General features: G+C 46.7%; 2 protein-coding genes across 2 annotated transcripts; one reads left to right on the top strand and one right to left on the bottom strand.

Annotated features, from left to right (window-relative positions):
• Positions 1–3,211: 3,211 nt before the first annotated feature.
• On the bottom strand, positions 3,212–8,682 carry ZP4 (zona pellucida glycoprotein 4). The gene is made up of 12 exons (XM_051616869.1): positions 8,493–8,682; positions 8,018–8,139; positions 7,837–7,939; positions 7,163–7,318; positions 6,596–6,783; positions 6,325–6,422; positions 5,856–5,986; positions 5,530–5,719; positions 5,308–5,455; positions 3,923–4,001; positions 3,483–3,599; positions 3,212–3,351 (listed from the first exon to the last, which is right to left on the bottom strand). Exons 1-12 carry the CDS (start codon positions 8,680–8,682, stop codon positions 3,212–3,214), a joined length of 1,662 nt encoding a protein of 553 aa, XP_051472829.1.
• A 6,178-nt stretch (positions 8,683–14,860) lies between these two features.
• On the top strand, positions 14,861–21,066 carry LOC127384336 (cytochrome P450 2C19-like). Its single transcript, XM_051618581.1, has 9 exons — positions 14,861–15,068; positions 15,385–15,547; positions 16,026–16,175; positions 16,510–16,670; positions 17,064–17,240; positions 17,744–17,885; positions 18,250–18,437; positions 19,687–19,828; positions 20,520–21,066. The coding sequence occupies exons 1-9, from the start codon at positions 14,895–14,897 to the stop codon at positions 20,699–20,701; spliced, it is 1,479 nt and encodes a 492-aa protein (XP_051474541.1). The 5' UTR covers positions 14,861–14,894; the 3' UTR covers positions 20,702–21,066.
• The last annotated feature ends 1,472 nt before the right edge of the window (positions 21,067–22,538 follow it).

Raw genomic sequence — 22,538 nt, 5'->3', positions numbered from 1 at the left:
TATATTCATGTATTTTCATAAATAAATGTATTTATAACATGTAACATACTGTATAGTTCTACAGTCCAGGATACACTGTAATACAAGCATAAGAAATTTAATAAAAGCATCACTATTATGATATTTGTTTTCAGATATTTTATTAATGAACACCTGGGTTGTAGTTGTATAACAACTACCACACATTTAAGATTTCAAGTAGCATAGCTAGTCAAGAAAATAATTGTTACCTCCAAGGTTTTGAAGAACTTCTTCAGCTCTGGCAAAAAAGGAAGTTGCTGCTTTTTGGTTTTTTTTTTCTGAGGCTGGTGTTGTTAAAGATTCCAAGGGTGAGGAAAGCCTTTGGAAAGTTCAGATATAGCCAAGCAAGGATGTTAATTTTGTGCAGCTCTATATTAGGTGCTGTTCCTGGGCTTTCCAGGAACAGTCCAGTCCTCCTGCTCCAAAGGCACAGAGCAGGCAGACACTGCAGAGCAGCAAACAGAGGAAAGGATGAAAGCACTGGAGACAGTGCCAATGCTCAGCATTAGGGTTTCTTCTCCAAAAAAATCTGGGTTCAGCAGCAGCATCACACAACAGCCTCAACTGACAGGTACTGGCTGGTCTCAGGGCTGCTTTTATTCAACTTCTCCTTCATTCACAGCCCACAGCATGCACCTGGGGACAGAGCAGTTTTCCTTCACCTGCAGGAGTCTAAGTCCATATCTACAGCAACCCACAGCACCCTGAGTTTAGCAGTATAACCAGGCAGTATGGAGCAGAGTTAGAGGGTGCTGACAAAACAAGTCACACACCATTACTCAAAAGAAAGGAGAAAAGTCAGTGAGACCCAAATAAAGATAGTAGATGCCTAGGAAAAAAAGCCAGAAATCCACCTGTGATGGTATAATGAAGAGTACACTTTCGCAGGAGAGAATACTGCAGAACAAGATAGCAACAAAAGCTACTAATGCCCCAGTGGAGAAGGGGAAACAGACCAGTAAGAGAGGGACAACACATCAGAGGAGGAAACCTCTGTGTTGCCTGGTTTTTGCCCTATGTTTCTGCTTCATGTAGAGCAATTCACACCTGACTGTTGGCCCTGCCCATCCCTTCTTGCTAGGAGACACAAAGCAAGGCTTAGGTACAGGAGAGCTCTCATTGAGTGGATAAGGAAATTAACTTCTCTGCTCACGCATCTCCATGTATCATTGCATGTGCCCTGCACTAAGCAGCAGGTGCATCACAGCAAGATCCTGCTCTGCACCAGAAGGGACAGTGCCTGCAGGGGACTCCACCTGCTCTCCAGAGACTACATGGCTAAAGCCCCCTGCCACTTTGGGGCAATTCAGCAACCCCACGGAGGGCAGCAGGGAGCAGCGAGGCAGGGACACTCATCCCCTAGCCACTTCAGCCTCCACACAGGCACCTGAACTCTCTAAGGAAATAGTTTTGTCTACCTCCTTGAGGCATGGGAGGACTCCAGCAGCAACCAGGAAGGTGTTAAGTTCTTGGCTAGCAGACACTGTCAAAAGCAGTGCCAGAGCACTCTGCTTGCTGTCCTGAAAAGGTGTGGTCTATATTACTCCTCTAATTGCCCAGTTAATTAACATTATAGACAGCTGCTAAAGACTTTCATAAGGCATAGAGTTTACTCTCTGCTTTCCCAGTGCTCCACCCGTAGCAAAGCCATTTAGTTGTCAAAGGTATTCTTTAAAGGAGGCAGCTGTTTGACCCATCCCCAGCTAATGAATTTTCTAACCTGTGATCTCCTTTACCCTCCCACTTGGAGGAGTCATATCTTCTCCCGATTAGATTTTAAAAATAGGCAAGGCTTAGAGAACTGGTTACCCTGGAAGTAGCAGGGAAGAGCAGTTCTGCTAGAAAATAAAAATATGATTTCTGAAATTTATTGTTGAAGAAAGGAATTAAAAAGCAGTTCCCACCACCTGTTAACACTTGCCAATCACACACCGTATTGGCAGAAGCCAATTAAATAGAACAATATCTGCTACCTCAAGCAAGATACTGTTCAGTTACTTGCTTCTGCATGTATGAAAGCTGCTCTTCCCACTTAAAAGCCCCTAGCCAGCATGATTAAGACTACTACCATCTTTTAATAAGGAGAATTTCTAATCAAGCCTGTGGAGAGGAAAAAAAAAAAGTTTCTTCCTTCCCTTCAAGCCTCCTTGCTCAGAGACCACCTCCATCAGCTATAAGGGGATCTTAGTGCAAGTGCAAGCACCAGAGCAGGAAGGGGAGGGTGGAGGATGCCCTTTCCCCTCCACCATTAGGAAAGGTTTGCTGGACTGTTTTTACCCAGGATCTTGGGAAACTGAGAGTGATCCTGCTCAGCTGCTGTGACCAACCAACTTCACACTAAACTCCTGATGCTCAAAACAGCAAGTTATATTTCTCACCTCAGAAAAGCACATCTGTGGCATGGTTATGCCAACAGTGGTCTTGAATTAGCTTTAGTCTATGAGCTCTGAAGGCTGCCTGCTCTCAAATGAAGGTTTAAGATTAATCTTTAAATCAAAATTGAATTTCTTTCTGAAGTTAAAACCACTTAGGCCCTTTGATTTTTTCAGCTAGAATGAAGTTCCCATGTTCTCATCCTCCATAAAAAAAATCCACCTGCTTTTTTGTTTCCAGAGCATGAGAGGTAGGTTTGCCTCCAGCACCATTATGAAAGCCCATTTGTGTAGTGCTTTGCAGTCCTGGCCTCCAAATCCTGCCACATGAGCACAGTTCTGACTTACTTGGTGAGCTCAGGGTCAAGTGGGTGATTCCCAGCTTCTTTCCACAGCCACATATCAGCTCAGCATTCCCAAAGGAAAAGCAGCTGTAGTATTTACTTTTTAATTAGTTTTGCTGCACTTCTACTCAGTGTTTGAGAGAAGCCAAGTACTTTTGAAATACACCTTTGCCACTAACAAATGCAGGCATCACCCAGCATCACTCTTGTCTGAGTCCACAGCTTTTCAGAGGCGTGACAAAGACTCCCTCTTGACAGCAGCAGATAGTTAACACTAAACCCAGAATATAATTACCAGAAAGCAAGATGGATTCAGAGAAACAACATTTGGAAAGCTTTCTCACATCTATCAGGATAATTTTTGCTTTGCAAAAAAAGCCTTACAGCCACAGTCCCCAGGACACACTCCTGTTCAGCCCTATATGCTCTGAGCCAGGAAGGAGTTCCACAGTTCAAGTGGGTTTTAGAGCCACTTTATTGCAACACATTGATTTCATGCATTACAGACACTTCCCTTCTCCACACCACAGCAGCCACAAGCACCATTCCCAGAGCTGTCCCAGTTGCTGCAGCAAACACCAAAGCCCAGGGGGGTACAGCAGGCACAGCTGCTCCTGTGTGGGGAGAGAGGCCCAGTTAACACTCCAGTGAGGTACTGGGTTGCCTTACGGGCTCAGTCTTTCTGCAGTAAAGACTTGGACCAGCCCTCTTCCCCAGCTTAGCTACATGGGGCTGACATGCTTACCAAGGCCATCCTTGTTTGTGTCCCATCTTAGCTCATCCTGGAGAAAAATTACAGGACCTTTGCTGGAGACATAGGAGGCACTGTCCTTAAGAGGATGTTCAGCACTCCTTTTACCCCCTACAGAGCAATATGAAGGTTTTAGGTGAGAAGACCTGGCCCTGGAGGCCAGCAAGCTTTGTCCAGTTCAGCTTCAACATCTGAGAAGTTCTGAAGACCAAACCTTTTATGCAAGTCACAGAATTAAAAGCCTATGACAACCTCTGCCTTTTTGCATAAGAGCAAAGGCCCTTCCTCAGTGGAAAGCAGCTGGAAATGCCTTGTCAAGCTGTGGCTCAAGGGGCCTAGTCACGTAGACATAGTCTACATGTCCCCCTACCCCCAGCTGGGAAGCTAGACCCTTGTCCATTTGGATGGGGCAGCAGGAAGGCAAGGACACTTACTGGCTCTAGCAGGGCAAGTGGTTGTGCAGGACTCCTGTACAGACCGGTGACACACTGAGGCACTGCAGTGCAGGTATACCTAGAAAGAATGGGAGACAGCCTGGAACCACTCAGGCAGTACCTGTAGACAGGTGACATCCTAGTCTGGTGCATTCACCCCACCAGGCCCTAAAAGCACCCACACAGTCACTTCTTCACTCCACTTCCCTACTCCAGTAGGGTGGGGAGAGAATAGGAAAAGCAAGAAAACCCATGACTGGAGAGATAAATACAGTTTGGTAAGTGAAGGAGAGGGAAGAACAAAACCAAAGCACAAGTGATGCAAAGGCAAATCACCCACCCCTGCTCCCTGCAAGCAGATGCCCAGCCAGTCTCCAATCATCAGCTACTTAGAAAACAAAATCCTCAAGTGTTTATTGCTGAGCACGACATCATACAGCATGGAATATTCTTTTGAGTCAGCTGTCACAGCTGTGCTGACTCCCAGCTGCTAACCTACCCCATGCCTACTCACTTGAGGTTGAGAAACAGCAGAGCAAGGAGAAAAATCCTTAATGCTGTGCGCGTACTATTCAGCAAGTAGCTAGAACATTGGTGCATTATCAACACTTTTACCCACAAATCCAAAAACACAGCACCACATGGACTGCTATGAGGAAGATCTCTATCCCAGCCAGACCCAGTGCATCTGGTCACAGAAGAGATAAGGCAGGGATGGCTTTGGCTGGCTTCACATCCAGGCTATAACTTTGGAGCTCTGTTGCCTGCTGCAAGGCAACTTCCATACCTTCACTGTACACCTTCAAAACTGTCAGCTCTGCCATTACAGCACTTCTCCCAGACACCTAGAACACAGCTACCCAAGCACCACTACACTGTGACTACTGCTAAGGTATTGATGGGACTAGTTTGGAGTATTAACTGATCCTAGGAGCACTGAGCAAACAGTACAAGGCATGTTGAACTTACGTGCCTTAACTGCTCAGAAGCTCATGAGATTCAGAGCCCAGATGCATACACATACCAAAAGTTACTTCCAAGTAATTTTGCTCAAGAAATTTAGTTTAGAGAATATTGATTAGCACAGAGCACACATCCTAAGCCAATTCAACAGAACAGCTTAGGTGGCAAGCTAGCACTTGCTTTAGGTAGACCTTGTCCTTTCAGTAGTTTCCTTTTCTGTCACCCCCCCAGTGATGCATCTTACCACATCCATCTCAGGGAATAGATATTTTCTTGCATCAACCTCCCTTTCCGTTACAGGAGGGGGTTTTCCCAGCCTTTGGGTCTCCCCACCAAGAAGGCGAAGAGTCTCGTAGTTATGAAGCGGTTCTTACTGGTTACACGTTACTTGTCCTCCATACAAAGTTAGGACAGGATCTTACCAGCCCAGAGAGCATCTCTTGGGAACTAAAGTCCACAAATGTGAATGTGTAGAAGGTGAAACGCTGGTGATGAGAGGGGAACAGTAGTCCTGAAGCAAGACTTAGAGGCACAAGCTGTGTCTGATAGTTGTCCCCTGAATAAGGGCACCTGAGGAGGAAAGGACAGCAGTGAATAAAAGTACAAGCCACTCCCCTGACCAAAGCTATTTACAAGTCACTTACCCATCCACCAAAACAGGCCACTGCAGCTGTTGCTGAGGATTGCTACTTGGCGTAGACCAACAGTGGTGCAGAACCAAAACCAGGTCAGGGTCTGTTCTCTGAAGAATCTTGACTTCTACATAAACAGGGTCTCTCAGAGTCTTCACAACAGGGTAGTCACTGTCATTATAGTAGGAAGTATAGCTTCCATCTGGAACACAAGAAACCCAAGAGCCATTTTAGAGCATCAACAAACAGGTAGAGGCAACCCAAAAGCATCCTCTATAACCATGTCAGTAAGTTCCCACTATGGCTGGGCTTCAGCAAGTCCTATAAACCTCTCATACCTGAGGCAACACGCAGCTCCAAGGACAGAGGACCTGCCTGAGACACACCAGGGAATGGTGGCAATGTGAAGACCTGAACATTGAAGGGAATTAAGCTCTCAGAGATGAAGTAACTACAGCGGACATGTAACCTGGTGGGACAGGAAAAAGCCACATCAAGTAGATAAGAAAGGTCACTCTGATATCTGTTTTCTCCAAGATGACAGTGTAATATCTGCTTTAATTATCCACATCCCCAGTCTTTCCTCCAATACTTCCTTTTAACAAATACTTGAAATTCTCTCCAGAGTTCATAGTAGAGTCTATAGTGTCACTCATCAGCACCAACTTAATTCCCACTAATCAGAGACATACCAGTCCTTAGGCAACTCCAGCACCCCATTGTGAATTTAGAGCTTGTAACAAGCAGGAATTTCTCTAATGGCATCACACACAATGGCACCCAGCAATACCAGCCCCAGGACATTACCTAAAAGTGCTATCCCTAGTAACAGAGCCAAGGTTCCCAGTCTTCACATCCCGGGATGCCACCAACTCATTCTTATATATGGTCTGGTCTCCAGTCACCTGGAATGACAAACCAGGCACTGTTACTCCAGTAAAGTTAAGCTGGATTATTGCCAGGATGGAGATCAGTATTTGGCTTCTGAAAGACTGTAGGGTGCCCATTCAGTAGCCAAAGCCATGTCAGGTTATTCCAGGTCTACAAGCTCCTGCCTAGTGATGCCTGCAGCTCTTACCTGAAAAGTGGTGCCACAGGCAGAGAGTGGGAACTGGTACACAACAAAGGCATTGTTTTTCATGACAGGGACACAGCCAGTACTCTGTCCACTGGCCAGTTGCACAGAGTCCAGGATAATGGGTGGCAGGGTCACATCACGAGAGACAGCAATGGAAAACTGGCCATCTGGTGTGCAGTGAGCTGTCACTGGAGGAAGATATGTAATCAGTCTTGAAAGTCAGCGAGAAAAGGGATGGAAAAGAAGCTCAAACATCACAGCAAAGACAAGGCCAGCAAGTCTCACAAGTTGTCCTGCCTGTAAAACTCATAAAGCAAGTGCTAAGCACAGCAAGACAAGTGCAACCAGCTCTAACAGCAACACTGATTCTGGCCGTAAACCAAAGTCTGTTGCAATACACAGGAAAGGGCTGGACACCTCCGTGAGGTGAAATATTCTTGACAGCCAAAGACATAGCCCTCAGCAACCTGCAGGACTGGTACACACCAATCCTGCTCTGCCAGGGAAGTGAGGAATCCCAGTTTGCAGCTCCTCTAGGGAGAGGGGACAACAGTTGCTCACACTTACCTGTGTTACCAAAATAACAAGGCTTCACCCTGTCCCTAGGGTCATAGCAGCAGCCTTGCACTTCACAGTCTCCCTGGCTGACAGGCAAGGAGGCACATGGTAGCCGGTCTTGGCTGAGGACAGCAGAACAGACACTACTGCTTGGAGCATCCAGGGCTGGAAGGAACAGCAGGAGTTTGCAACAGAAGGACAAGAGCAGGGGAACAAAGACACACAACACTGGTGGCAGGTGTCCTGGTGACTGCACACAAATCAAGACTCAGGTGAAGGTCAAACACACAGCCTGGAGCTGATATGGAAGCCTGCTCAGATATGACCTGCATTTCCCTGGAACAGAGGTCTGGACACCATGGGATCTGTCAAGATGAAATGCTCTGGGTCAAGTCCAGTAATTAGAAAAATCATTGTACCTGGCTCAATCTCTGAACTTGCAAGGTCTCATGCAGTCAGAATATGCTAGCAAACAGGAAGAACCTGCTCACCCTGCAAATGAGGCACAAGTCCCCAGCAAGTTGCTGGCTCCTGTGTCCAAACCCTTCTCTAGGGAGTCTTCTGTACAGCAGAAAGTCTCCTTTCCTAGCCCCCAGACTGACTAGGAGCAGCCATCTGAAAGGAGGGGCATTTGTCACCACAAGATAAACAAGCTGGGTTTCCCAAAGAGCTGTCAGTCTTACCAGGAAGGTCCACAGGGCACATGAGCAGCTTCTTTTCATGAAGAACCTTTTGTCCAGCAGCATTTGTTTCTTCAAGCCCAATCAGCATGAGGTAATTGCCATCCTAGGGGAGAGCCATAACAGTCAGGTCAGCTAGCGCAGCAGTAGCAACAGTCCCAAAACAACACCTGCAGTCACTCACCCATTCAAAGACATAACAGCCAGTATAGGACACCAATACTTTACTGGAGCCATCTGGAGTCCCAGATACCAAGAGTCCACAGTCAGAATAATTCTGCAGAGTGTGTGCTCTCCCCTCAGTATCTAGGGAAAGAGGAGAGAGCAGCAGGGTCTTCAGTATCCCACACTGAAGATGAGGTCCACTACTATCCTACCTTTCTGTAGTAAACAAGGCCCTAGTCTGTATTAGGGAATGTGCCAGCAGGGGAATGTGAGGCAACCCAGCAGCCAAGACCAATTCTAGATCCAGGCACAGAACTCCACCAAAACCCTTCACTGCTTAGTAATATAAACAGCTCCTTGGTTACACAAGATGCACTGAAACTGTTAGGCAACACTTCACATCAAAACCTGCCCCTTTCACTTCATTGCAGGCATGCCTCTGTGTTGTGCAAAGATAGAACAGTAAGAAAGCCTCTTGACACCACACCACTTACCCCAAGTAATCAGCACAAAGGAAGCATTCCCTTCCCAGCCAGGAGGCAAGGTAAGCTGCAGGCTTTCTTGGCCACAAGCCAGCAGTCTGGGATCAGAAAAAATACTACCCTGAGCCCCCACAACCAAAGCAAGAAAACCCCAGAAGATCATAGCTCCAAATGCAGTCCTAGGCTGCCCTGTATTAGACATCCTGCTCTCTTGCTAAGGACCATGAAGTAGCTGCTCTTAGTCTAGCCCTTTTAAACTGTGGAGCCAGCTGTGATCAAGAATTTCTGAAGTGCCCAGGTGGATGCAGCCCAGAAGTTTAACACCTTCCATTGCCCTCACCTGCCTCTGAACCCATCAGAATCTGCTTGAACCCTTAGAAGAAAACTACAGGGAAGGAGCTGAGCTCATGTTGAGATGGGTCTGAATTCATATCATTGGCTGAGAGGAGCTCATCTATGCCATTTATTGCAGTCCCAGAGGAATCTTCAAACTCTTTTTTCTCCCTGAGTTCTTCCCACTGCTGGCCCACCCAAGAAATCTGCCAGCTTTTCCCCATGCACCTGGCTGCTGTTCTAATTGCTCATTAAGTGACAAGAGTGAAAGAAGCTGAGGGACAATGTTATTTTGCTCTTTTAAAGGTGTGACTGCTTCAAATGTCAGATACAGGGGACTGATATATAAGCACAAAAATAGCATTCCATATGGTGTCTATGGAAAACTATGGAGCTCAGGAGGCTTTGCACACCTAAAAGGAGGTGATTCCACTTTAAACATTCCTGACCGTGGACTACAGCTCCACTTGCTGTGTGGTTATGCTGGGATAGCAGCAGGACTGTTCCACGCCTGGCTAACAGGTGGCTGGACTGTATGCTCTGTGGGACCCCTACCCCCATAATCTGACAAGTGAGCCCCTAAGATGGGCTTGAAGCACAGGTAAGGGGAGCCTCTGTGATACCAGAGAAAGCTCTACCAGACACTCTACAGTGGCTTGTGTAGAGCCTTCTCCCTAGCCACACATCAGGCTACAGAACCCACCCAAGCCTGACTGTCCATCTTTCCATACAGACATTTCTGTACTCATGAAACAGAATGGGTCTTTACACACAGCACATGATGCACACATAGTGCCTTCCTGTACCCTACATTTTCCAGTGAAAGCACTGGCATTGCCACTTCTTTTGTAATCTGATTTCTTTGGGACCAGAGTTTACCACCCTTAGAAAAAGGGGCAGGCAACTCAAGAAGAGTACAGGGATCTAGCTAGGTCATGCAGAGAAAACATCAGAAGGGCAAAAGCACAGCTAGAACTCAATGTGTCCATTGCTGTGAGGGATAACAAAAAAAGGTTTTTACAAATACATTAACAAAAAGATAGTCAAGGAGAATGTCCATCCTTTATTGGATGGAAGGGGGAGCATTGCTAGCAAGGGTGAGGAAAAGGCTGAGGTACTGAATGCCTTCTTTGCCTCAGTCTTTCGTAGTCAGACCCATTATCCTTGGGGTAATCAACCTCCTGATAGGGATGGAGAGCAACAGCAGCTCCCCATAATCCAGGAGGAAGCAGTTAACAACCTGTTATGCCACATGGACACTCACAAGTCTATGGGGCCAGATGGGATTCACCCAAGAGTGCTGAGGCAGCTGGCAGAGGAACTTGCCAAGCTGCTTTTCATCATCTATCAGCAGCCCTGGTTAACAGGGGAGGTGCCAGACTGGAGGCTTGCCAATGTGACACCCATCTACAAAAAGGGCCAAAAGGAGGATCTGGGGAACTACAGGCCTGCAGCCTGACCTCAGTACCAGGAAAGATTATGGAGCAGTTCATCTTGGGTGTGCTCATCTGGCAAGTGCAGGATAATGGTGAGATCAGGCCCAGCCAGCATGGATTCATGAAAGGCAGGTCCTGCTTGACCAACCTGATCTCCTTCTATGACCAGGTGACCTGCCTATTGGATGAGGGGAAGGCTGTGGATGTTGTCTACCTAGCCTTTGACACCATTTCCCACAGCATTCTCCTTGAGAAACTAGCAGCCCATGGCATAGACAGGTGGACTCTTCAGTGGATTAGAAACTGGCTGGGCCCAAAGAGTTGTGATAAATGGAGTTAAATCCAGTACATGCTGAGGGAACTGGGCTTGTTTACTCTAAAGAAGAGAAGGTTCAGGGGAGATCTTACTGCTTTTTACAACTACCTGAAGGGAGGTTGTAGAGAGGCTGGTGTTGATCTCTTCTCCCAGGTAACTAGTAATAGGATGAGAGGAACTTGGTTTAAGTTGTGCCGGGGGAGGTTTAAGTTAAGGATATTAGGAAAAAATTATTTGCTGAAAGAGTGGTGAGGCATTGGAATGGGCTACCCAGGGGGATGAAGGAGTTGCCATCCCTGGAGGTGTTCAAGAAGCGTTTAGATGTGGCACTTCAGGATACAGTTTGGTGGTTGTGGTAGTTGGATTGAGGTTGTCTCTATGATCTTGGAGATCTCTTCTAACCTTACTGATTCCACAATTCTATGATCACACACATCCCAGCATGGTGTGGATGAGATGAGTAAGATTTCTAATCTTGACCCTTAATAATGCACTTCTGTTGGTAGCCACCCACACTTCTGTTGTCAGAAGCCCCTCCAGCTCCCAGACATCTGTATAGCACCATTGCAGCACACTTGCCCCTCCAGCCAGCCCTCATCAACAGGCATGGGTAGCAGTTGAGACCAAGGGAGGTGTTTCTTCTGCTCTTCTGCCTTAGCCTACAGCACATCTTTCCTCTTCAGATGTACAGGATGCCACTGTCTCAGCCAGCCAGCTGGATGAGGAAGAGCACTGTGCCTGCTCTGTACACTGCTTATTTCATGCACCAACCATGAGGCCTGCTCCACAAATCACAAGATCTTTTCAGCTGCACAGCAGTGACTGAAACAAATGGATCTTGACAGGCTGCCTGTGTAGCTGCTGTGTGAGCAGCACTTTGGGACCATATGTGCTTGTCCAGCACCTGCCTCAGCACTGAGCAGCCACAGTGGAGAGGCTCCCTGGGAAAATATCTGGACTTTGGTAGGGAGGGAGAGTTCACCTCTGCAGAAGCTGAGCATTGTGCCAAGTCAGCTTGCCTAAATCTCACAGCCAGTCTATGACTGCTGAATGCTCCACTTGACTGCAACACCTGCTGATAACTGTGTAAACAATTACAAACAAACAAAGTACTTTGGAGCTATATAGAGAGTTTTAATTACACTTTAACCCACAAATACTTTTTCTATGCCAACAAAATGTCAGAAAAATGCCCAGCGGTACATGAAAAATGACCTGTGTGAAATGACACTGGGAGTGCTGTAGATTCAAGCAATGCCCATGATAAGAACAGTTTCAGGTAAGCACCCTTTCCTAATTTCTACACATATATTTGACAGTCAGGTTGGCAGATGTAGAGACAGGTTGCAAGTCAAATAAACCTGAAATTCATAGAAATGAAATGCTTTTTTTGCAAGAAGTTGTTATAGGTAGCGGAAAACAGCCTGGCTGAGAGGAAACAGGCCGGCCTCTTCCTCAAAAATCTGCCTCATACATTTGAAAGTTCTCAATGACTGACCTATAAATACCAATCTAGTTAGCACCCAAGAGCACCACAAACAGGACATGCAGAGGACGAAGGTAGGCCAGGAAAATATGTCTGTATGTCACTAGCTGGAGGTGATCATGACCCCAGCAAGCTAAAATCTTCCCGGGATGTCCATCAGGAAAATCCTCTCCTTCGAATACTTTTGAGTCTCAGAGACTGAGGCAGGCATAGTGGCAGTGTAGGAGTTGCCTTGGCTGTAGAAAGCTCTCTAGAGACCTGTGGGAAGAAAAGGAGGTATTAAACACCATCGTCAAGAAGTGGTGGAAAGAGGAGTACAAAATGCTCTGTGCGTTGCGGGCCTGTCTCCGACAAGATTGCTGTGTCTGGCCTGTGCCCTGCCCCCTGTGTACTACAAACTGGCAGTAAGTGGAGGAGTGACTCAGTCAAAACACTCTTCCACAGAAGCTGAACAAGCTTTGCAGATGGCAAGGATACCTGCAGCACGTGTCCCGGGGATGAGAGGTGCTGGCTGCACAGTGGGCAAGAGTGGCATGTTGCTGTACCACTGAGGTCCAAAACCAGAAGGTGCAAGGCAGCAAACCTCTAGGGTATTCTTCACAGTGATGACAGATTTTCTTCATGCTTGAGCTTTATTTTAGAAAAAAGAACCAAAGCTACAACACTAGTAGCCTTTTCTTTGAAGATCCCCAATACATGCCTCCAATGAACTTAAAACCAAACTTCCCAAGGAAGATGGAGAGGAGGGAATTTCAGCCTGGCCCTCCTGTACTTTGACATGGATGGAGGAGACAGACCAGCTCTGCCTACTCTTAGTATCTGCAAACAGAAGTGAGTACTTGGACACTACTGTGATGTGAAAAGGCCCATGGTTTTCCCACAGGGAAAGCTCTGAGGGACTAGACTTAAGGGTTTTCCTCCCTTATAAATAACCAGTGTGTCTGCCGGGGTGTTGGGAATATTTGGAATATAATGATTTTATCATAATAAAAATGAAAACATCTCAAAAATATTCCTAGTTCCAGGGGTTTTGCCCAAAGTATGTTGTAAACTGTGAGACAGAGTTAAGAAGTGAACCCTTTTCTCCAGGAATGGTGGAACTTTACAAGAAAGGCTGTAAGTCCATGAACAACAGTGGCAGAGACTTCATGTCGCAGTGCAAACTCCTGTGAACTCCACTTTCACCAGGTGGAAGTTACTAGAGCTACATAAATGTCCATGAACTGCCCTGCCAATATCTGAGCTGATGCAGGCGTTTAGGTCATCAGTTGAGCAACTAGCCCAGACTTGTTGGCAAATAAGTTTTCCACCGAAATATCAATTACAGGTCTTTAAGAAGTGAAATGAGATTTGAAAAGAACAACTAGGAAATTGTTACACCTATGGGAGAAAGCATAGAGACCTAATGACTCTTAGGGAAGCTACAAAAGTTTTGAAAGCAAAGACCTTAACAGCACCTCTTAGTGAAGGGGAAGCTCGCATCAACACCCTGTTGCACAGCAAACCCAGCACATTCCAACCAAACACCCAGTTCACACAGGCTCCCCACTAATTTTCATCAAGTTCCACATCACCTATTCTCACAACATCCTCTGCCCAGTTGGATGAGATCTATCTGGAAGTGTCACAGCTCAGAAGAGACAGAGGGATATGGCCAGACTGAGCAAGCTGAGCACAGGCAGTGCCAGTGCCACAGCCCTGAGCATTCTTTCTACCTGCTGTTGAGACCTTGTAGGTACACAACCCCTGCAGTAATCTTGGGCAGGAAGCCTCCAGCTCTTTTCAAAGTCCTTGCAACATGCCAGACATGCCCTGCAGCTTCCCAGAGCAATTCTGGCCCTTCCAGGGAAGCAGTTCCTCCTAGCAGATTCAGACATCAGCAAAAAAGGAACTTGTGCATGCCAGCTTCCAGCACTAGACTTGAGGGGCTTTTGTGGTCATTGCAAGTGCAAGGATTAGTAGCCAGGTTGCACTAATGTATACCCAGCTTCTGACAACTGCAATCCTGTCTCATCTTGGAAAGCCACTCCCCAGAGACCCTCTCAAATTATTGATTGCTCCCTTCTCTACCTGCTTCTCTCACTCTTTCTCTCCTCTAGAAGTCCTTGAAGAGGTCAGGGTTCCAAGGTCTAATCCCCTTTTCTTATGTCTTTATTTTACCTCTCCCAGCAAGTCCTTCTTGTCTATTGTGATGTCTGGAGAAGTTTCTGCCCTTGCTAGATGGGTATTTTATACTTTCCTCTCTTGTTAGGCCAGACATCCCTAGGGACAGAGGCTGAGGCAATTGCTGTGCACTGAGGAGAACACGTAAGTATGTTCTTCGGTGCATCACATGTGGTTCAAACTCCACTGATAATATCAGGAAGACTTCAGGAACAAGCAAGGATGGCCCACCTCACTGAGAGCTTGTACAATCAACACCGAAGAACAGAAAATTCAAATGGCATTAAAGTACCTGGGAGATGCTCTCATGTCAGTAAATTTCTGGGAGCACCTCAGTTGAAGAGCACACCCTCATTTCACCTCTTTAACAACGAACTCCAGGTGAAAAAAACCCCTTGCTTTGTTTTATGAGCACATTATAAGTTTCCTAACTTCTCTTGGCATTAGTTGGCTTCTGCAGTTGTCTGAGATCAGGCGTGTCTTAAATGACGAATTGATACCAAGAGAAGTCCTACTTTCATAACACAGGGCAGTCTGATAAATGATTGACTAGCAACATTGCTTAACTCAGCCACGTGATCCAAAATCTGCTCTTGAGCTAACATATCTAACACAGCCCTTCAGTATATAAACTTCAGCTCTTGTAGCCAGAGTTACTGCCTCCTGAGCTGCCAAAGCAAATGGAGCTCCTGGGAGCTGTTGTTTTACTGGTTTGCATTGCTTGCCTGCTCTCCTTTGCAGCATGGAGAGTGAAGTCTGGAAAGGGGAAGATCCCTCCAGGACCAGCTCCCCTTCCTATCCTAGGTAATGTGTTGCAGGTGAAACCAAAGAACTTGTCCAAAACCCTCGAGAAGGTAAGGCAACTTTCTTCTTCTCTCATACTTTCTCTGTAGGTGAGAAATGTTTGGGACTTGTGCATGGGGACAACCTGTGGCCATAGCTTGATGACTGGCAATCCCAAAGAAGCAGAAAAGTCACGGGGATCTCAGTTGCTCCTCCTCATTGCTGTTGCTATATTTGTTCAGACCTTGATAGTTGGGAACCTTCTCCACAACAATTTTTATTATGAGTGGAACAAATCTTCATGTTGCTGATCAGTGAGACTACACTGCCTGCAGGGGGATGCAGTAGCAAGGCCGCTTTTCAACTCCTTCCCCCTATCTATCACAGCTCAGTGAAGAGTATGGACCAGTGTTCACAGTGCACCTGGGCTCTGACCCAGTGGTGGTGCTGCATGGATATGATGTCGTGAAAGAAGCCTTGATTGATCGTGCAGATGAGTTTGCTGCCAGAGGACACATGCCAATAGGAGACAGGGCTAACAATGGACTAGGTACGTTTGTTCCAAGCTCCTTCTGAAGAGAAGGGAAGGGCTGAGGATGTGTTTGGAACACACACATATGAGGGAAGACTGCAGAAAGTGGGTGGGTTCCACCTGGGAAAGGAAGGCAAAGTGGACAGTAATTGCTGGCATCACCACTCCAAGAGGGTAGCAGAGAAATGGAGCTGGGCTGAACTCAGTGATGGGCAGCGAAAGGTCAAGTGGCAACGGCCACTAGTTGCAGCAAGGGAAATTATGTGAGACAGAAGCGATGATTTGTTCACAAGGAGGTTGGTTATATGGTGGAGAAAGCCAAAAGCAGGCAGCTGGATTACAGGACCTCCAGAGCTTGCCTCCAAACCACAGTATTCTATGACACCAGCATGTCAGTGCTTTCACAGGGACAGGATTCACTGTCACCATGAGCCTCTGTTCATCTCTCACCCAACACACTCAAACCAGGTGTCCCCTCTTCCTTCTTCCTCTGCAGGGATTATTTTTAGCAACAACAATGAGTGGTTGCAAGTCCGGCGGTTTACACTCAGCACTCTGCGCAACTTTGGAATGGGGAAGAGAAGCATTGAAGAGAGGATCCAGGAGGAAACTGAGTACTTGCTGGAAGAGATCAACAAAACAAAGGGTACGATCCCTTTTTAATACAGCATCTGTTTGGGAAAAAAAAAAAAAAAAAGAAAAAAGAAAAAAACAAAGGACTGTATTAATAGAGCCCATGTCTTTAGCATAGAACTGAAGTTCCCATGTGTTTGGCCCACACACCAGCTACCCCTCATTACAAAGCAGGAAATAATTCTGTGATCATGTACTGTTCTTTTTGGAAGACGCTCCTGTGTCACTTAGAGACTGTGATCTGTATTTCCACTAACAATCACAGCTCAGGTTACCCACAAAACTTATAAGTAGCCATAGTTTTGGATGGGTTTTTTTTATGGTTTGTAACTTTTCTGAAATTACAGGAACACCTTTTGATCCAACCTTCATGCTGAGCTGTGCTGTCTCCAATGTCATATGCTGCATTGTTTTTGGGAAACGATATGACTATAAAGACAAGAACTTCCTGGCCCTGATGAACAACATGAACAACATCTTTGAGATGATGAACTCCCACTGGGGACAGGTATATTTAGCAGTAATTTCACAGTGGCAATATTCTTTCAGTGGAGCAGGATGCCTTCCTCTCAATGAAGTCCCATTTCAGTCGTCTAACTAGGACCCCATCAATGCCCTGCTGCACAGGATGGAATTCGTCCAAGAGCAAGAAGCACCCTCACCAGTGGAATTCACTTTGCCAGCTAAATGCAGCTTCCCCCTAGCCCTGAACACCCTTTTTTTCCAACACTAAGGTTCCTACTACTACTAAACATGCTCCTACTGCCTCGTCAGGCTGTCCAGCCTCCTAGCTCTGCTGCTTGGCTCAGCTGAGAGGATTGTGGCCATCCTAGGCTTTTTGCGGATATCAAAGGACGGGGTGATGGTCATGTCAGGGACCTTCCTGTTTCTTTCCTTCCAGCTCTACCAGATGTTCCCAAAGATCCTGGATTTCTTTCCTGGCCCACACAACAAAATATTTGCAGAATTTGATGCTCTAAAAGCCTTTGTGTCAGAGGAGGTGAAGATGCACCAAGCCACCCTGGATGTCAACTCACCTCAAGATTTCATAGACTGCTTCCTCAGCAAAATACAGGAGGTAAGGAGACAGGATACAGCCCCAGCTCATCCCCTTCCCTCTCCTAAGTAAAGGAGACATTGGGATAACCCTCTCCTGGGCAGCTGGGCTGTGTGATGTGAAGATAACAACAAAACCCCAAATACTGCCTGTGATAGAGCTTACAGTTCTGGGTCTGCATACTCACTGGCCCTCTACCTGCACCTGCTTTGACCTCAAGACCTTCATCTGCTCTCACTGAAACACAGGCACATTTGCAGTCTGGTCTTACAGATCTTTCACTGGAAAGCAGTTGGCACAGCAAGGGCAAAGAGGCAGCTAGGTACCATTCAGTGCACAGCTTGAAAGAAGTTCGCTCTGGGGTTGAGCTTGCTGCAAAAATATAGCATTGCAATGTCCCAGCTGACTGCTCCACCTTAGCAGAGAACTGCAATAGCCCTAGGTTAAAAGGAAGGCCCAGGATGACACCAGAAAAGGCCACTTTTCTCAGTTCAGACAGACAAATAACCCAGCCTTTTCCCTAGGAGAAAGAGAATCCCAATTCCCCTTTCCACATGAAGAACCTGATAACCAGTGCCTTTGATTTGTTCATTGCCGGGACTGAGACAACTAGCACCACCATAAAATATGGGCTTCTGCTTCTTCTCAAATACCCAAAGATACAAGGTACTGTCTATGATCTCTGCCTCCCTTCCAGCTTTCCTCCTCATATTTTACTCGAATGGGCAGTCCTTGCACTTGCCATTCCCCAGGGTGGCTACTAGAGATCCCTCAGCTTCACTGGCATCATCATCGGTTGCATTCCCCTCACAGGCAGGGACTGACTGCATCCACAGCTTCATCTCCCAGTACTCCTATTTAGCTAAGTCACTAGGAGGACTTGCATGGGCTGCAGTCTAGTGTGTTCTAGTCAACAACAAAACCAACATCAATGTTCCTATCATATGCAATTTGTGGACAGCTTAGGACAACCTGTTTAGGTAGGTTTGGTTTTATTTACCCATTTTGTTGTTTGTACCTCTCATAACAGAGAAAGTTCAAGAAGAGATTGACCGGGTAGTAGGACGATCACGAAAACCTTGTGTGGCTGACCGGACTCAGATGCCCTACACAGATGCTGTGGTCCATGAAATCCAGCGCTTCATAACCCTCATCCCTCTGAGTGTCCCTCATGCTGTGACAAAAGACACCTGCTTCAGAGAGTATGTAATTCCCAAGGTTAGTGGGCAAGCTCTCTCAAGTTCAACAAGGTAGCAGCACATTCACTCTTACATTGTCAGTTACAAGCCCGAAGCTAGAAATTCTAAGAGTCAGAATGGTCTGAGCCAGAAGGTCAGAAATTCTGATCTTGTTGTTACCCAGCCCTTCCTGAAGGTTTTATCCTCAGGCTCTTGCAACTCACTTGTTGCACACTCCATAGGCCTAGACTGTAACAGTAGCTCAGCACAACACCTTCTCTAACTTGCTCTGCAGCTTTACCTATCTGCAGAAACACAGTGGGTTCATCACAAAAAAAACCCAAAACAACAACAACAAAACAAAAAAAACAAAACAAAACAAAACCACACACACACACAAAAAAAAAGGGCAGTGACTTCTCACACAAAACCCAGCAGAGCTGTGGAACTGCTCACCCACCATCCAGGAGAGCCTGTGCAAATGCTGGGAAGCAAAGTCAGTCAGTGGTTATTGAGCACAGAAAGCCCCTGAGCCCCAAAGTTTTGTAGACTATGTTTGCATTCAAGGGGATAAACAAAACCTGCTTGCCCTGTTCTTACACTCTTTTTACACACACACTGCTGGCCACTGCCAGAGGCAGCCTGCTGGCCTAGAGCAACCCATGGCCTGTCCTGGTCTGCTGCAGTAATGCTCATTAGTATTCTGGGTGACAGCAAGGGAGCAGCACCACATGGGTTGTTAACATTTTGATTTTTAGTGGTCTACGTAAAATGAAAAGGCAGGACCCAGGGAACAGTTCATCTTCCAGCAAAGGGTTCTTGTGCCGTCACTGCTGGATTATTTATCCCACCTCTATATCAATGGCTGGTCAGGAAGAGGGAAGGAAGAGGATCGTGGCAGGAGAAATTTGTCAGCAGAGGGGAAGAGAGCTTCATTTCCACAACCTTGTGTGCTTTTCTGAGGCTTGCAGAAAAGAAGAAACAAGTCCACAAGTTTATTATTTTGAAACACTAAGAAAGAGGAAGAATTAGGTGGGGTGTCTCCAGGTGACCAGAGCAAGGTGAGGATAAATGGTCTGAAAGTGAGATGGCACATGCAGGAAGAGCAGCCAAAACCTGCCCCTACTGTGACATCTAGCTGCTTCCTCAAATGAAAGATCCCCAAAGGGAAACAAGAGGCACTGGTAGGGCTGTGCTAAGAAGCTCAGTATTAATTTGGCAGGCAGTGGGATTAAGTGATTTAACTTGCCTCCCCTTCCTGTTCTGCTCTTCTCCTTGTGTTACCTTAGGGCACCACAATCTTTCCTGTCCTCAGTTCTGTCCTCCATGATGGTAGAGAGTTTCCAAACCCAAATGAGTTCAACCCTGAACATTTCTTGAATAAGAATGGCACCTTTAAGAAGAGTGAGTTCTTCATGCCCTTCTCAGCAGGTAAAACACAGGTGTTCTCTCTCTTCCTCGCTCTGTTTACCTCCTCCTCTGGAGACCAGCCTACCTTTCCCAATAACACACACTCCTTCTACCCGGTGTGGTCCCTCTAGTGCTTTCTTGGGGCTCACAGATCTCTGAATAACTCCTCCTTGCTGCTCCCTTTCCTAGCTGCATCCTTCATCTTGTTCAGGCCTGGTAGCTTCTCAAACCGCCTACTAGGAATTTCTGATATAATTACGTGAATGAGACCCACTAATTCTTTCTAAAATACCTGTCATCTTCCTAGACAATCACCAAAGTCATCCTTAACCAACCTTTCTTTCTGGGTATCTACACTTTTCCCCAGCACCTCTTAAGTACTGCTTAGGCTACATGCAATCACTCACCTACCAATAGCCCCAATCCTTTGTTTTCTCACCCGTGCTCTACATTACCTTGTTCTCTCTCATCTTGCCTCCTTTGATGCCTCCTCCATGCTTAAGACCTCTCCTGCTCCTGTTCTTTCTTCACACACCCAACCACACTGCCATGGGTCTTTCTCCAACAAACTCTTCTTTTGCAAAGGTCCTTTGTAATCCTGACAGTTGTCTCACTCCTGCAGCTGCATCTGGTAAATAAAGCTGTGCAACACATCTGCTTAGTACAAACTCTGGTCTACCTGTTGACTGCTGTTTGCTGTTTTCACCTCCAGGGAAGCGAATATGCCCTGGAGAGGGCCTAGCACGCATGGAGATATTCTTGCTCATAGCCATCATCTTGCAGAACTTTACTTTGAAGCCTGTCATCGACCCCGAGGAGCTCAGCATAATGCCAACACTGAGTGGGACAGGCAACGTGCCTCCTGCCTACCAGCTGTGTGCTCTCCCCCGCTGAAAAGCACAAAACTGCTCTCCAGGGTGTCCTGAGCCTGGCTACTCCTTTACATCTCCCGTATTAAAGTCAGTGGCAGGAGCATTGGCTCACCTTTCAAAGGCCTCCAGGAAGGCAGCCCAAACACAGGTACATGCAGAGAGTAGACACCTTCAAAGCCTCCTAGAATTGCCCTGGGTGACATTGCAGCCTGTTGTACTGACACTCTATCCACAGATTCATTGAGCATAGTGGCTGCATCAAACAACTGTTTTTCTCACAAACATGGCTCCCATGACTGTCCACAACCTGTTTCTTCCACAGCATGTACCCCACCAAGAACAGCACGCTTTGCAACTTCCCAATAAAGAAAAATGTATTTATGAGGATTTGAGCTGTTATTTTCTTTGGGTTGGAATAGTAGTGCCCAGATCAGCTGCTCCACTGCAGAGTAGGTCTGCAGCACTTGTTGCCAGCGCCCTGTGGGAGGGGCTGCCCCTCCTGGGACAAGGGTCCCGCCTGCTTCATCCACTGCTGCTGCTTGTGAGGAGCCCTATGCCAGCAGCAGCACAACACAGGTTGGGAAGTGAGTCCTGCAGACTGGGGGCTATAAGCAGCTCTACCTGCCATTCCTGGGGCTGCCAATCCTGATGCCCACAGCCAGACAAAGGATAGCTGCAGCATCCCTCCTGGAGGAAAGCACTCCCCACCCAGTTCAGAAGCTGAAGCTCTGGCTGCATTCACCCCCTTGGTGAGAACACTGAAAGCTCCTGGGTGCTCCTCTCATTTCTCAGGCACCCTATGGCTCAGCCTTTCCACAAGCTGGGAGCACCTTCCCTTTGGCTCCCTCTCAGTCCTCCTCCCACCATCCCTCCCAGGCCTTCTGGTCTCCCTGAGGCATTTGTCAACCAAGCCTGTCACTGTGGCCACAGAAACCAATATGGGGCTGCTAAGGAAATAATTTCTCTGGATGGTGTCTTCTGCCTGAATCACCCTCCCACCCCACTCCATGCTTAAATGTGAAAGTACAGAGAGCAGCCTGGGTGAGAGGCTGAATAGCTGAGAACTAAGGGAAGTTGCCATCAAAGGGACTAAGTTCTGCAGCTGAAGTTGCATTCTCTTTTGAGTTTTCTTGGGCATATCACTTCATCTCACTAGACTCCTGCCAAATGAAAAGATGACTGCATACCTACTTTGCAGGCTGTTGCGAGGAGCTCAGGCACCTGAGTGATGTGGACTCCAACCAACTCTCTGGCTGCTCTTTTCTACCATCAGTGTCACTGCAAGGATTTATATGTTCTTTATTAAAATGAATTAATTTAGGAGGACAGCAAAACAATCTCTTCCAGAGACTTTGGTACTCCAGGGGAAAGTTATTTTGCTTCTGTATCTCAGGGCATCACTGCAAACAAGTTCTTTCCCTATTCCAAGGTGTCTCTGTTCTGTTCTCCATAGAATTTCATGTATGCACAACGAGAAAAGTCTCTTGTTCATAAACTGCAACTGTGCGTCCCCTGGTGTCCAAGGAAAGGATTGTGTCTGTTATTTCTGGCCCCAGCCACTTTGGTAGTTTTGTTTCAGTGAAAGGACAGATGGTTTTCATAAACAGCTTCCACCACAGGTGGCTCTCTTCTCAGCTTCTTCATCCTCGTGGGCTTTGGTTGTGCTTGGCTGTCTGGTCTGTGATGTTTGTCTTGATCTTCTTTTACAGAGATATTTCTTGTCCCCTGTATCACGTTCAAATGAAAGTCCTAGAAGTAAAGTATAATTTCTGTGATGGTTGTCACAAGATACTCAGAGACCTTGTAAGTACTGCAGAGAATACAGTATTCAAGAATTCCCATCTCCCTTTGGAAATGTT

This window comes from Apus apus, chromosome 4, assembly GCF_020740795.1.
Source record: "Apus apus isolate bApuApu2 chromosome 4, bApuApu2.pri.cur, whole genome shotgun sequence".
Classification (NCBI taxonomy): Eukaryota; Metazoa; Chordata; class Aves; order Apodiformes; family Apodidae; genus Apus; species Apus apus.
This window is presented reverse-complemented; position numbering and strand designations above follow the sequence as displayed.

Excerpts from the sequence above, each read along its gene's own strand:
- ZP4 (XM_051616869.1), bottom strand. The coding sequence starts at position 8,682 with ATGTCTAATACAGGGCAGCCTAGGACTGCATTTGGAGCTATGATCTTC. Across the intron at positions 7,940-8,017 it reads GCTGTTATGTCTTTGAATGG|GATGGCAATTACCTCATGCT; the intron begins GTGAGTGACTGC and ends GCTCTCCCCTAG. Across the intron at positions 3,600-3,922 it reads CACTTGCCCTGCTAGAGCCA|GGGGTAAAAGGAGTGCTGAA; the intron begins GTAAGTGTCCTT and ends ATTGCTCTGTAG.
- LOC127384336 (XM_051618581.1), top strand. The coding sequence starts at position 14,895 with ATGGAGCTCCTGGGAGCTGTTGTTTTACTGGTTTGCATTGCTTGCCTG. Across the intron at positions 16,176-16,509 it reads AGAGATCAACAAAACAAAGG|GAACACCTTTTGATCCAACC; the intron begins GTACGATCCCTT and ends CTGAAATTACAG. Across the intron at positions 17,886-18,249 it reads CAAATACCCAAAGATACAAG|AGAAAGTTCAAGAAGAGATT; the intron begins GTACTGTCTATG and ends CTCTCATAACAG.